At 52.8% G+C, this 14,189-nt stretch overlaps 2 protein-coding genes across 2 annotated transcripts; one reads left to right on the top strand and one right to left on the bottom strand.

The window, feature by feature from the left end:
- Positions 1–2,944: 2,944 nt before the first annotated feature.
- Positions 2,945–5,821, top strand: LOC123145298 (uncharacterized). Its single transcript, XM_044564676.1, has 7 exons — positions 2,945–3,383; positions 3,710–3,883; positions 4,000–4,092; positions 4,203–4,271; positions 4,557–4,763; positions 5,147–5,272; positions 5,383–5,821. Exons 1-7 carry the CDS (start codon positions 3,126–3,128, stop codon positions 5,533–5,535), a joined length of 1,080 nt encoding a protein of 359 aa, XP_044420611.1. The 5' UTR covers positions 2,945–3,125; the 3' UTR covers positions 5,536–5,821.
- Positions 5,811–9,643, bottom strand: LOC123145297 (uncharacterized). Its single transcript, XM_044564675.1, has 4 exons — positions 8,787–9,643; positions 6,993–7,276; positions 6,675–6,902; positions 5,811–6,575 (listed from the first exon to the last, which is right to left on the bottom strand). The coding sequence occupies exons 1-4, from the start codon at positions 9,307–9,309 to the stop codon at positions 6,093–6,095; spliced, it is 1,518 nt and encodes a 505-aa protein (XP_044420610.1). The 5' UTR covers positions 9,310–9,643; the 3' UTR covers positions 5,811–6,092.
- Positions 9,644–14,189: the final 4,546 nt, after the last annotated feature.

Genomic DNA, 14,189 nt, shown 5'->3' on the forward strand with positions numbered 1-14,189 from the left:
GGCGGCGACTTGTCCGGCCGGAGCGGACGCGTCCGGCGCGGCGCGGAGGGATTTTAGGGTTACGGGAGACTGCGAATGTTATTTCGGGATGCCCGCATATTTATAGGTAGAAGGAGCTAGGAGGCTCCAAATGAGGTGCGGTTTTCGCCCACACGATCGTGATCGAACGAACTAGAGCATGGAGATGACTTGGAGGGGTTTTGGTCTGGTTTTTAGGGGGCTTTTTGCTGGACACTCAAATGGACATTGCGGATGCCCGGTTAACCGTTGGAGTACCAAACAACCTCCAAATGGAACGAAACTTGACCGGTAGTCTCCGGGTGGTGTAATAAGGCCACTTGACAAGCCTCGGTCCATTTCGAGAAAGTTTGACACCCGCACATGAAAGAAAACAAGAGGGGTGCACCGGAGGAGATAGGAGCGCCGGATTGCAAAACGGACAACGGGGAAAATGCTCGAATGCATGAGATGAACACGTATGCAAATGCAATGCACATGATGACATGATATGAAAATGCATGACATGACAAAATGCAAAACGAAAGACAAAACCCGACCACGGAAGGAATATCATAACACATAGTCGGAAATGGCAAGAGTCGGAGTTACAAATATGGCAAGTTACATGCGGGGTGTTACAATAGGTTAGTCCCAAAAATAATATGAAAGTGAATAATAAAGCCCAATAATGTCCAAAACAGAAGATAATATAGCATGGAGCAATCAAAAATTATAGATACGTTGGAGACGTATCACCGGACGTTGGCGTGATCGCGCCGTCCACCCCGCGCCCCTCGGCCATCATCGACCTCAACATCATGCCGGGGTCCAGCAGAGACGACCGGTCGTCCGTCGAGATGCAAAGAAAGCAAGCACGGCCGCCTTCTACAGGCACCATGCCGTCGCCCCGCGTCCTGTTCGACGAAATGCCAACACCAACGCCAACGGTCGACGACCCCTTCTACAGCCAGTTCATGGAGAATGTCATCAACGAGGGTGGGCATGGCGGTGCCTACGATCCCGACGAGACCCAAAGTCAGGATCTCCGCGCCCAATTCGTTGCCAATGAAGACAATGAGGCCCATGACCATGCTGAATACGACCATGGTGACTCGTGGCATGAAGATGATAACATCTATTGCGAAGGTGATGGTGATGAAGAAGAAGGCATGATATTGGGGGCGAGCCATTGTTCATCGACGAGCTCACCCAAAGAGCGGAAGCACAAAAGAGGAAGAAGAGCATTCGCACGGGTTCATACTCACAAGAAGAGGACAAGTTGATTTGCCAATGTTGGATGAAGATTAGTCAAGATCCGAGGACCGGTGCGCAACAAAGGGGACATGTTTTTTGGACAAGAGTTCACAAAACATTCCATGAAAGGAAGTTGTTTGCGCCCTACCAATTTACGAGCGACTAGGGCATCACCTCGATTCAAAAAAGGTGGTTGTTCATCCAACAAGAATGCAACAAGTATTGTGCCGCACTTGAGAGCGTTGAGAGTGGTCTCGACATTGGGGACATGGTATGCTCTCCTCATCCAAGTTCTTTCGTTGCTACGGCCACGAGACTTCGGCCTTCTATATGTTTGCATGTTCAATTGTTGTTGGTTGTGTAGACGTTTCAATCTTTCGAAGCATTCAAGTCCCGGCACAATGACAAGCCATTCACTCTTACGCATTGTTGGACGATCATCAACAATTGCCCTAAGTTCAAAGATCAATATTGTGAACTTCAAAGGAAGAGAGGCAAAAAGACGGCCGCGTTGGCCGGAGGTGGAGATGGTGAGGCGTTGAAGAGGCCGAGGGGCAAGACCAACTCCAAGGTGGACGACATACGTGATGCGTCATCCATGGCCTTGCATGAGACTTTGCATGGCATGATGTCTCAAAAGGATGTGAGGGACGAGAAAAAGCGAAAAAGCAAGGACAAGCAAATGAAGCAATACCTAGAGCTTCAAAGGAAGAAGTTTGAGATGGAGGAGGCGACCAAGAAGAGGAAGATCGACATGGAGGAGGCGTCCCGGCAAAGGCAGCTCGACATCGAGGCCGCCAATGTCACGGCCAGGCAGAGGCAGCTCGACATCGAGGCCACCAATGTTGCAACCAAAGCAAAGGAGGTGGCTCTAGTGATCATGAGCGTGGACTTGACCAAGATGATCGAGAAGACGAGGAGCTGGTTCGAGGCCAGGCAGAAGGAGATATTCGACGCCGACGGCCTGAACTAGGTCGCCTGTTCGGCCATGGCCATTCTTTTGGAGGCTGGCATGGGTGCCGGCCGCTGGGCCGCTGACTGTGTGCCCGCGAGAAACCTATTCATTTTGGGGGCTGGCTGTGTTCCCGACCGCTGGCTGTGTTGCCGGCGCCAAAACTATTCATTTTGTAGGCTGACTGTGTTGCCGGTCGCTGGCTGTGTTGCCGGCGAGGACGTGTAGGGGGCGCTGGTTGTGTTGCCGGCATGAACTAGGGCCGCTGGCCTGAACTAGGGCGTGGTTTCGAAAATTGGCGTTTGAAAAAGATGCGGACAGGATGCGTCCGCGCGTTGGGCGCACGGCCACCGCATCCGAAAAATGGTCCGGACATGACCCATTGCCCTACCCAAACGGACAGAATCCGGGCAAAACCGACGTCTGTTTGAAGTCGCGCGCTGGAGTTGGCCTCGATGTAAACTGTTGCGGTATGAATGAATTGTTGCTTGTGAAAATTAAGCGGGAAAAAGTGCATACGTTGCTTTCAGCAATCGCCGGGCTGGAAAGCCACCACACGACACAAGTGGACGCGCACAAGAAACAGGAGCCGCTTCTCCGCCGCTCTGGCTTTTCCTTGCGTGCACGACCGCACCGCCGCCAGCACCGCCGCCGTACCGGGGAGGAGAATCTCTATCCAGGCCGGTTCCGTGCGCACCCGGTTTTGCGGTTCCGGCCCCGGCTCTCCCTCTCTCGGCCCCCTTCCTTCACGCAACATTTCTCTCTCGCCCGGTCGCCCCACCCGCTGTTCCACCAGTTACTACTACTGACAGACGCAGCCAGCGCGGGTTCCACAATCCGATCCCCCTCACAGCCGCATTTTTTTTAGCGGCAGCGGAATTTAACTCGCCTCTCCCGCCGCCGCCCGCCGCGCAGCCCAATGGACCTCCCCGTGGTGGATCTCGCGCCCTTCCTGCAGGCCGCCGCCGGCGACGCGGCGCCGGCCGAGGCGGAGGAAGCGCTGCGCGCGCTCTGCGCCACGGTGAGCGCCAGCCTGCGGGACACGGGGGCGCTGCTGGTCAAGGACCCCCGCTGCACCGCCGCCGACAACGACCGCTTCCTCGACGTCGTCGAGCGCTACTTCGCCCGATCCGACGACTCCAAGCGCCTCCAGGAGCGCCCCCACCTCCACTACCAGGTACTACTAAATGATTCCGTTTGATGGGGCCGTACCGTAGCCTCCTCACCCTTCCGCCTCCCCTGCGAATTATGGTGCCCGATTTGGTGGGGACGGGGACTAGGGTTCGGGCAAAATTATTAAGTTGGACATTCTGGGATCAGTAAGTACAGTAGTACTTGTTGCCGGTTCAAGTTCTCTGATATGATCCGCTGCGTTATAAAATCGCCTTGAAAATTCAGGCACTTAAATTGATATATCCAAAAGTTACGCTGAATGTGTGGTGCTTTAAGGCTTAAGTTAACCCCGTTTGCGATGATGGATTCTGATCATGTTTGTATGATAAGGTCGGCGTGACGCCTGAAGGGGTGGAGGTACCTCGCAGCCTCGTCGACAAGGAGATGCAAGACAGGATCAAGAGTATGCCAGAGGAGTTTCAACCAGCCACCCCTAAGGGACCAGACCCTAAGTGGCGCTACATGTGGAGAGTGGGCCCTCGCCCGTCGAATACCCGCTTTAAGGTTGTCATTTCTGCATGATCATTTCACTGCGATGTGGAAGTCTGGATGAATTCCACGCTTCACGCGTAGCAATTATGTGTGCGTCATATGCTGAATTGCGAGCAATTTTTGTGTAGGAGCTGAACGCAGAACCTGTTATTCCTGATGGCTTACCTGAGTGGAAAGAGACCATGGATTCCTGGGGTGCAAAAATGATTTCTGCAATTGAGGTACATATCCAGTGCACACTTTTTTCTAAATTGATGTTTTCTGCAGTTTATGAATGGCAAATCTATATTGTACAATATTCAGAAGTTGGTTGGGCACACTTCTTTTGTAGGTTGTTGCTGAGATGGCGGCGATTGGATTTGGCTTGTCAAAGGATGCATTTACCTCTTTGATGAAGGAGGTAATGTTGTAATTCTCGCCACGCTCAGTCGTTCTGTTACAATTCTTAATTTTTTTCCTGAAATGAATGTTCTTGAAACAATGCCAAGTCCCAACTATTGGTAAAATATCAATGCCTTAGTGGGTTTAAAGTCGTGGTATGAGGTCTTTTGATTCTTCCGTTGTTCAATTCATCATTTGGAGTACTAGAAGTATTATTCATGTTCCCTAAAAAAGAAGTATTATTCATGTTGAAGCTCTTTAATCGTCCTATTGACACTGCTCAACTATTGTTGTGTTTCAATAGGGACCGCACCTCCTAGCACCAACGGGAAGTAATCTGCTGCGTCATGGTTCTGAGGGCACTGTGTTTGCTGGGTTCCATTATGATCTTAATTTCTTGACCATACATGGCCGTAGTAGATTTCCAGGCCTGAACATTTGGTTAAGAAATGGTAAAAAGATGGAGGTGAAGGTTCCTGTTGGCTGTCTTCTCATTCAGTCAGGGAAACAGGTTAGTTCTGGCATTTTCGCTGGATACATTTTCAATTGTTCTACACTCACAGTTTGATGAAAGGATACTTATGCATATCGGTTGCAGGGGTCAATGCCGGTTTTATGATAGCGTCTTTAATATTTTATTCTTATATCCAAGTACTGGTTTTCCTCATATAGTTGATGTTGTCATCATGAAAATCAAACTTTAGTTTAATATCTTAGTCGTTCCTGAAATATTAAACGTTTGAGTGTAAGGATCTATATATATATGGAAATGTTAGGCAAATGAGAGCTGGGCCTTATTTCTGGATATTGGGAGAGGCGGTGAAGCATGCGCGCACACACGCACACACTGAAAGGACACACCTGCCAATAGTTGATGAGTTCCTTTCTGTGCAGTTGGAATGGCTTACTGGTGGTGAATGTTTAGCTGGAATGCATGAGGTAGTGGTGACCAAGAGAACATTAGAGGCAATAGAACTAGCTAAAGAGCAGAACCGAAGCTTGTGGAGGATCTCATCAACGGTAAGTACTCTCAATTCCCACGACATGTCTGCTAACCTCGTGACGATTTCCAGAATCATGTGTGCTCTGCCGAGCTATTGACTAACCGATTTCTATGCATGTCCAAACAGCTATTCTCGCACATTGCTTCCGATGCGACGCTTAAGCCATTGGGCCACTTTGCTGAAGCACCCAATGCTCATAGTTATCCGCCTATATGTGCCGGGGAGTATGTGGAACAAGAGCTCTCGGCGATCAATCTGAAAGGGAAGGTTGCACTTTAGGTGCACACAGACCGCCGATTAATCTGGTGACTTGGTGACTCGTTGGTCTGCCTTCTATGGTCAGAATGCGAATTGCGATAATCCAAGCTGATACTTGTATCTTCATTCAACTTTGTTGACATAACGAGGTTGCGCCGGTCTATTTTCGACACAACCCTATCTATATCCATGCTAAGTATATGTCCATTTGATCCCCCTGTTAAGTTATAGTGGATGCTCATGCTCTGGTGTACTGAACTGATAGCACCTGTGAAAATTAAATAATAGCAGTGCTGTTATTCTCGAACCGAAGTGTACTGAACTGATATCAGCGTTGCTGTCTACGAAAATCATCCTTGCAATCCGTTTTGCAACCGATAAACCTGTTCTGAGCTGAAACATCAGACGCACAGCACTAGTAACACTATTTTAGGGGTCAAAATTATAGTCCACTCCACTCTGCGCAGTACGCTGTGACACTGCAAAGCGTTCTTTCTTCTCATCACAAACCGGCTAATCGAGATGTACATATGTACAGCACAGCGGCCACGCACGTAGTCAAGGCGTTTCATCAGACTTCAGACCCAGTTGTTGGGCAGCGAGAAGTTGTGGAACCTGAAGGAGGCGTCCCCGGCGGTGTCCCTCCCCTGGACCATCCCGGGCTCGTCGTCCGCCTGCGGCGGCTGGTCGACCCACGAGAAGGAGTTCTGCCGCAGCAGCTCGGCGAACGCCGGGGACGGCTGCGGCGTCGGGCACGGCGCCCCCTGCGGCCGGTTCGGCGCGTCGGTGCCCAAGTCCCACATGAGGACGTGGAGCAGGATGGGGCGCAGGGCGTGCCGGTGCAGGGACAGCTTCTGGCTCAGCGACACGGTGTCGAAGCACCGGATGGCCCCGGAGGTGGACACCATCCACGGCAGCACCTTGCGGCACGACACCCGGGAGATGACCAGCAGCTTGGACGCGCGCTTCGCCTCCCGGTAGAGGTCGCGCAGCCCCGACCGCGTCGACGGCGCCGGCCGGCTGCCGTCGTCCTCCATGACCGACGAGATGTAGAGGAAACCCTGCACCCCATTCCCATTTCCAAGAGCGGATCAGTTCAAACGTGCACTAGAGCTAGAACTGGAGAAGTACGGGGACAGACATTCCTCCGGCATTGGTACCTCTTCGGTGCGGCTGATGGCGAAGCCGAGTTTGGTGTCGCCCTCCTCGAGGGTGATCTCCACGGGCATTTCTCCGGCGGCCGCGGTGAACCAGAGGCGCACCGCCTTCACCACGCCGATGTCCACGCCGTGGTAGTCCTCGAACCCGTACAGGCTCGCGTTGGCGAGGTTCGGGAGGTCGGCCAGCGACCCGGAGTTGACCGTCGCCGAGGCCATGTCGCCGGAGATCTGCACCATGCATGCAATGCAAGAACGTCAGAGAAACACCAAAACATCCCCCACACAATCATTCTGATGGCAAAATATAGTATAAGGAACCTTGGTGAGGAGGGCCTCGGTCTGGACGTTGAGGAAGGCGATGGGCACGCCGGCGGCCTGCGAGGCGAGGAACCAGGCGTTGGCGCGGGCCAGCGTGTCGTCGACGGAGTTGTAGCGGGAGTTGGCGCGGTCGAGCGCGGTGGGGAGGACGAGCAGGGAGAGGAAGCTGCTGGCGCTGGGCACCGGCAGCACCTCCTTCATCTTCTTCTCCCACGGGTAGGACACGTAGCCGTCCTGCAGTTGCGCCTTGCTCAGCGCGCACACCACCCGAGAGCTCCTCGACCCTGCATGCATGCATGCACACCACCGCCATCGTGAGCGATACGCCATGACGTAGCATTACGATATTTCTAAGGGTGCAGTCGACTGAGACTTAATCAGATATAAGTCAAGTGACATAACATGTAAAAACGAAAAAAAAACTAAAAAGAAAAATTTGCAGGGATCTCGATGTAAATCCTACGAATTTAGCATCGACTGAGATTTGATTATGTCTCATTCGACTGCGAATTAACAACCCTGTATTTCTAATCGTGCTTCAGTTCTTTATTTTGATCATCATCAGGAGACGACGTTAGATTTGCAGAGGAATCTCAAGCTCGAACCAAGGCGTCTGCACGATCTGCAATCATGTGCGAGTTTTTATTTATTTTTGTTACTTATTACTCCAGGTGCGAACAAGCTGGACGCGACACCATCGACTTCGGAGGTAAAGTCAACCGGTGAATCTCCGAACGGCATTATGATCTCAGAGGAAGAGCGCCATTCAATACTGAATCAGCAAGTGGACGCCGTTGCCGTGTATGAATGATTGAATCCAAATGCAGATTCCATTCAACGTGCACCGCCGTGTCTGCTGCCTGGAAGTACGGGCATGCGACTAGAGCTAGACTAAATGATTCGACGTTTGGTAAGATCTGGCTAAGCATTGGTGTGTACGGGTGCACTACCGTATACCTACGCGGCTACGCCTGATAATCTCCAAACCACTAGCATAATCACGCGGTGTCTCCTGTACGGTCAAAATTTTGGAGACGATGGCAATGCATGTACACATCATCTGTAGCCTGTAAACAATTCTATAAGTTGAGCAGGCCATGCTGCCAGTCCGAAAAGGTGACAACAAAAGGCAGCTGCGTAAAACACAACAAGAACAACAATGTTATTGGCAGCTCTTGCAACGAGGATATTCGGATCATATATCCTATCTAAACGCGATGATCGTACCACGGAAGCTAAAAGACTAAAACTGACACAAGAATATGCCTCGGCACACCAGCATGCAACCAAAACCAACTCTTGTGAGCGATCGAGCACGCCAAATTAGTTTTGCGACGTAGCTACAACTGATCCAAGCATATGCCTCGGCGCACCAGCATGCAGCCGAACCCAGTCTTGTGGACCTTATCTAAAAAAATGGAGTCTTGTGAATGATCGAGCGCGCCAAAAGGAATTCTATCGCGATCGAGATCGAGATCGATCGGCCGGGAGAGAAAACGATAAAGATGGTGTCGCCTGTCAATTCAAAGCCACACCAACCTGTGCGCGGAAGTCGCATGCAGCGGGAACGCATGCACGCATCATCGGCGCCCTATCCCTTTTCCCAAGTCCAACCCGGCATGTAGCGAAAACTCAGTCGAAGACTTCGTACTTTTCTTCGCTAACTAACGCAATTGCAAGCAAAAAATCGAACAAGTTGAATCGGAAATAAAGATCTGCGTAGGTTCTAGAAAATATCTGCGGATCGGATGATGGTGGAGACGCGGCGGTGCCGTGCGGCTGCTGTTTACTTACCTCGGAAGGCGACGCACTCGCTCTCGCTGCGGTCGACGAGCCCGACGGCGTAGTTGGGGTCGCGGATGGACCGGAGCACGTACTTCTGGCTGCGCCCCACCATCGCCATCCCGCCGCCGCCGCCGGCGGTCTCCTGCGGCACGATGCAGGCCTGCATCCTGGCGGCCGCCGCGTCCGAGCCGGGGCCCAGCAGCTCGCCGCTGCTGTCCGCCTCCCCCGGCACCAGCTGCTGCCCCTGCTGCGCGTGCGCGGGGCGCCGCACGCGCACCTCCACGGACGTGTCCCCGCGCTTGTAGGCGGCGTGCAGGAGCTTCTGCAGCGCGGCGCGGCCGCCCTTGAAGGGCGCGGCGTGCACGGCCGGCCCGCCGCGGCCGCCGACCCCGATGAGGAGCTCCTCCACGACGTCGCCGGTCTGCACCGTCTCGGCGCAGCCCGTGCCCCACTCCTCCGCGCGCGACCCGCCCGCCACGCACTCGATCGCCACCACCCCGCCCTGCTGCCTCTTCCCGTAGTCCATGGGCATAGCAGGAGGCCTCTCGCTTTCCCCCTCCTACTCCTACACCCTCGCGCGGCAGCAGCTAGCTCGGAAAAATGAACCAGCCGCCGTGGGGCTTGCGCTATATACGGAGAGATCTATAGCCCCTTTTGACTTGCGTGGATGGATAGTACTAACTACCACTGCCCCGTCGCCGTCGCCGTCGTCATCGCAACTCGCAGCGGCGGCGGCAGCCCACGAAGAAGATTCTTGCGACTTCACACGGCGGGGGCGGGGGAGGGGGAGGAAGAGAGAGAGAGAGTACAGACGCGAACGGTTTGGAGGAGGCCGAATTAATGGAGGCGCGAGCGCGGTGGATAAGAACTGTTGCTGTCGTCGGGATTAAAATCTGCCGTGCTGGTGGCGACCCTCACCGTACCCCCGACCGGCCGTGGCGCATCGGGCCGGACGATCGCGCGGGCTGGTGCATCTGGGCCGTCCGTCTTTTAAACTGTTTCGCTCACTGGCAGATGGGGCGGGCGGGCGGGGGATGGTTAGGCGTGCGTGGACTTGGAATTCACTGGGAGAGGGCGAGAGGCATAGTTTGAGTTCGCGCAGGCATCTCGGGTCGCGGGGAGATGGATCGGTCGAGCCCGTGCGCATCCAGCGACGTCATCGCCGCATGTGTGCGTCCCGTAACGCAGAGTCCGTGCACGCTTTTACCCTTTTTCTAGACGCGGTGCATGCATCTCTCGCTCTTTCTTGAACGAAAAAAAAATAAGGGTCTAGAAGGAGCAAGAAACTGCGGTAGACCTACGGTCGAAAAAGAAGGTTAATACTAAATCAATACACTTATACTACTTCATCGAAATAGGCTTTCGCCCCGCTATATAGATATAGCAACGACCCGATACATTTTAGAATTCATTGCTGGGCAGACAGCACAAGCACACCCAAAAGAAATAAAAAAAGAAAAAGAAACTAATGACAACAGAGTCGGATCAACGAAAACGATGATGATCCGCGGCCGCTGCGCCCTTCAAAGATTTCCACTAGACTCCTAGCACTACGGATCACCGCATACCAAGCAACACATTCAGGAAGGAACGCAACGATGACCACGCTGCTGCCCGGACTGGTCCTAGGGTTTCCCCCGGTACGCGGAGGAGCATGGGTGAGGGGGATACCCGACGCCCTTCAAGAAGGAACGATGGCGCCCACGAGTGTCGCCGCGTAGGTGCCGGCCAAGCCGACAGGGATTTCCCCGTCCGCCACACACCCACCACCCCAACCGATATGTCGCGCTCCACCACACTTGCCGCCCGCCAACATGCGCCACCACGGTCTTGGAGTCACCGCCGCCGTCTCATCGTGAAGATCGAAGCGGAACCGACGGGTCCGAGAGGGAGTAGCCGGGAACGAGGAGTGGCAGCGTCAGCAGCCACGCGGGAGGGGACAACCTCCACCGCCATCAACGGTCACCGACCGGGCGCAGCAAGGGGAGCACACCAGACACATGGGCCCGGCCGAGCGTGAAATGGCTCGTGAAGCTCCCGCCGCCGCGGTGCAGTGGGTGCGCCGCCGTCTCCGCAACCCCTCGCACGAGCCACACCTCCGTCCGCCGGAGCCGTCACAAGCGAAGCCGAGCCAGGCCCGCCCAGACCCAGATGGGGCCCCAAAGGGCCCAGATCTGGGCCAGGAGGTCGCTGTTGCCGGCCTCCGCGGCAGCCCGCATCCAAGTGACCGCGCCCCATGGTCTAAGGAACGAAGTATGGACTTTGACTGACTTGCCCGATGATCGGCGAGCCATAGAAAATAATGGATCTTTAAGAAGAAGACAAACGCGGATGGTAATGTGACCATCTATAAGGCTCGACTTGTCGCTAAGGGTTATCGACAAGTTCAAGGGGTTGACTACGATGAGACTTTCTCACCCGTAGCGAAGCTGAAGTCCGTCCGAATCATGTTAGCAATTGCCGCATTCTATGATTATGAGATATGGCAAATGGATGTCAAAACGACATTCCTTAACGGCTTTCTTAAGAAAGAATTGTATATGATGCAGCCGGAAGGTTTTGTCGATCCTAAGAATGCTAACAAGGTATGCAAGCTCCAGCGCTCCATCTATGGGCTGGTGCAAGCATCTCGGAGTTGGAACATTCGTTTTGATGAGATGATCAAAGCGTTTGGGTTTACACAGACTTATGGAGAAGCATGTGTTTACAAGAAAGTGAGTGGGAGCTCTGTAGCATTTCTCTTATTATATGTGGATGACATACTATTGATGGGAAATGATACAGAATTCTTGGAAAGTATAAAGGCCTACTTGAATAAGTGTTTTTCAATGAAGGACCTTGGAGAAGCTGCTTATATTAGGCATCAAGATCTATAGAGATAGATCAAGACGCCTCATTGGTCTTTCACAGAGTACGTACCTTGACAAGGTATTGAAGAAGTTCAATATGGATCAGTCCAAGAAGGGGTTCTTGCCTGTATTGCAAGGTGTGCAATTGAGCACGGCTCAATGCCCGACCACGGCAGAAGATAGAGAAAAGATGAGTGTCATCCCCTATGCCTCGGCCATAGGGTCTATTATGTATGCCATGCTGTGTACCAGACCTGATGTAAGCCTTGCCGTAAGTTTGGTAGGAAGGTACCAAAGTAATCCCGGCATGGAACACTGGACAGCGGTCAAGAATATCCTGAAGTACCTGAAGAGGACTAAGGATATGTTTCTCGTTTACGGAGGTGACGAAGAGCTCGTCGTAAAGGGTTACGTCGATGCTAGCTTCGACACAGATCTGGATGACTCGAAGTCACAAACCGGATACGTGTATATTTTGAATGGAGGGGCAGTAAGCTGGTGCAGTTGCAAGCAAAGCGTCGTGGTGGGATCTACATGTGAAGCGGAGTACATGGCAGCCTCAGAGGCAGCGCAAGAAGCAATCTGGATGAAGGAGTTCATTACCGACCTAGGGGTGATTCCCAATGCATCGGGCCCGATGACTCTCTTCTGTGACAACACTGGAGCTATTGCCCTTGCCAAGGAGCCCAGGTTTCACAGGAAGACCAGGCATATCAAGCGTCGCTTCAACTCCATTCGTGAAAGTGTTCAAAATGGAGACATAGATATTTGTAAAGTGCATACGGACCTGAATGTAGCAGATCCGTTGACTAAACCTCTCCCTAGAGCAAAACATGATCAACACCAGAACGCTATGGGTGTTCGATTCATCACAATGTAACTAGATTATTGACTCTAGTGCAAGTGGGAGACTGTTGGAAATATGCCCTAGAGGCAATAATAAATGGTTATTATTATATTTCTTTGTTCATGATAATTGTGTATTGTTCATGCTAAAATTGTGTTATCCGGAAATCGTAATACATGTGTGAATATATAGACCACAACATGTCCCTAGTGAGCCTCTAGTTGACTAGCTCGTTGATCAACAGATAGTCATGGTTTCCTGACTATGGACATTGGATGTCATTGATAACGGGATCGCATCATTAGGAGAATGATGTGATGGACAAGACCCAATCCTAAGCATAGCACAAAAGATCGTGTAGTTCGTTTGCTAGAGCTTTTCCAATGTCAAGTATCTTTTCCTTAGACCATGAGATCGTGTAACTCCCGGATACCGTAGGAGTGCTTTGGGTGTACCAAACGTCACAACATAACTGGGTGACTATAAAGGTACACTACGGGTATCTCTGAAAGTGTCTGTTGGGTTGACACGGATCGAGACTGGGATTTATCACTCCGTATGATGGAGAGGTATCTCTGGGCCCACTCGGTAATGCATCATCATAATGAGCTCAATGTGACTAAGGAGTTAGCCACGGGATCATGCATTACGGTACGAGTAAAGTGACTTGCCGGTAACGAGATTTAACAAGGTATTGGGATACCGACGATCGAATCTCGGGCAAGTAACTTACCGATTGACAAAGGGAATTGTATACGGGATTGATTGAATCCTCGACATCGTGGTTCATCCGATGAGATCATCGTGGAACATGTGGGAGCCAACATGGGTATCTAGATCCCACTGTTGGTTATTGATCGGAGAGGCGTCTCGGTCATGTCTGCATGTCTCCCGAACCCGTAGGGTCTACACACTTAAGGTTCGGTGACGCTAGGGTTGTAGAGATATTAGTATGCGGAAACCCGAAAGTTGTTCGGAGTCCCGGATGAGATCCTGGACGTCACGAGGAGTTCCGGAATGGTCCGGAGGTGAAGAATCATATATAGGAAGTCCAGTTTCGGCCACCGGGAAAGTTTCGGGGGTTATCGGTATTGTACCGGGACCACCGGAAGGGTCCCGATGGTTGTAGAGATATTAGTTTGTGCATGTCTGCATGTCTCCCGAACCCGTAGGGTCTACACACTTAAGGTTCGGTGACGCTAGGGTTGTAGAGATATTAGTATGCGGAAACCCGAAAGTTGTTCGGAGTCCCGGATGAGATCCCGGACGTCACGAGGAGTTCCGGAATGGTCCGGAGGTGAAGAATCATATATAGGAAGTCCAGTTTCGGCCACCGGGAAAGTTTCGGGGGTTATCGGTATTGTACCGGGACCACCGGAAGGGTCCCGGGGGTCCACCGGGTGAGGCCACCTATCCCGGAGGGCCCCATGGGCTGAAGTGGGAAGGGAACCAGCCCTTAGTGGGCTGGGGTGCCCCCCCTTGGGCCTCCCCCCGCCCTAGGGTTGGAAACCCTAGGGGTGGGGGGCGCCCCACTTGGCTTGGGGGGGAAGCCACCCCCCTTCCCCCTTGGCCGCCGCCCCCCCTTCTCCCAGGGCCGGCGCCCCCCAGGGGTCCCTATATATAGTGGGGGGGAGGGAGGGCAGCAGCACCACAGCCCCTGGCGCCTCCCTCTCCCCCTGCAACACCTCTCCCTCTCGCAGAAGCTTGGCGAAGCCC

Source organism: Triticum aestivum, chromosome 6D (assembly GCF_018294505.1).
Source record: "Triticum aestivum cultivar Chinese Spring chromosome 6D, IWGSC CS RefSeq v2.1, whole genome shotgun sequence".
Taxonomy (NCBI): Eukaryota; Viridiplantae; Streptophyta; class Magnoliopsida; order Poales; family Poaceae; genus Triticum; species Triticum aestivum.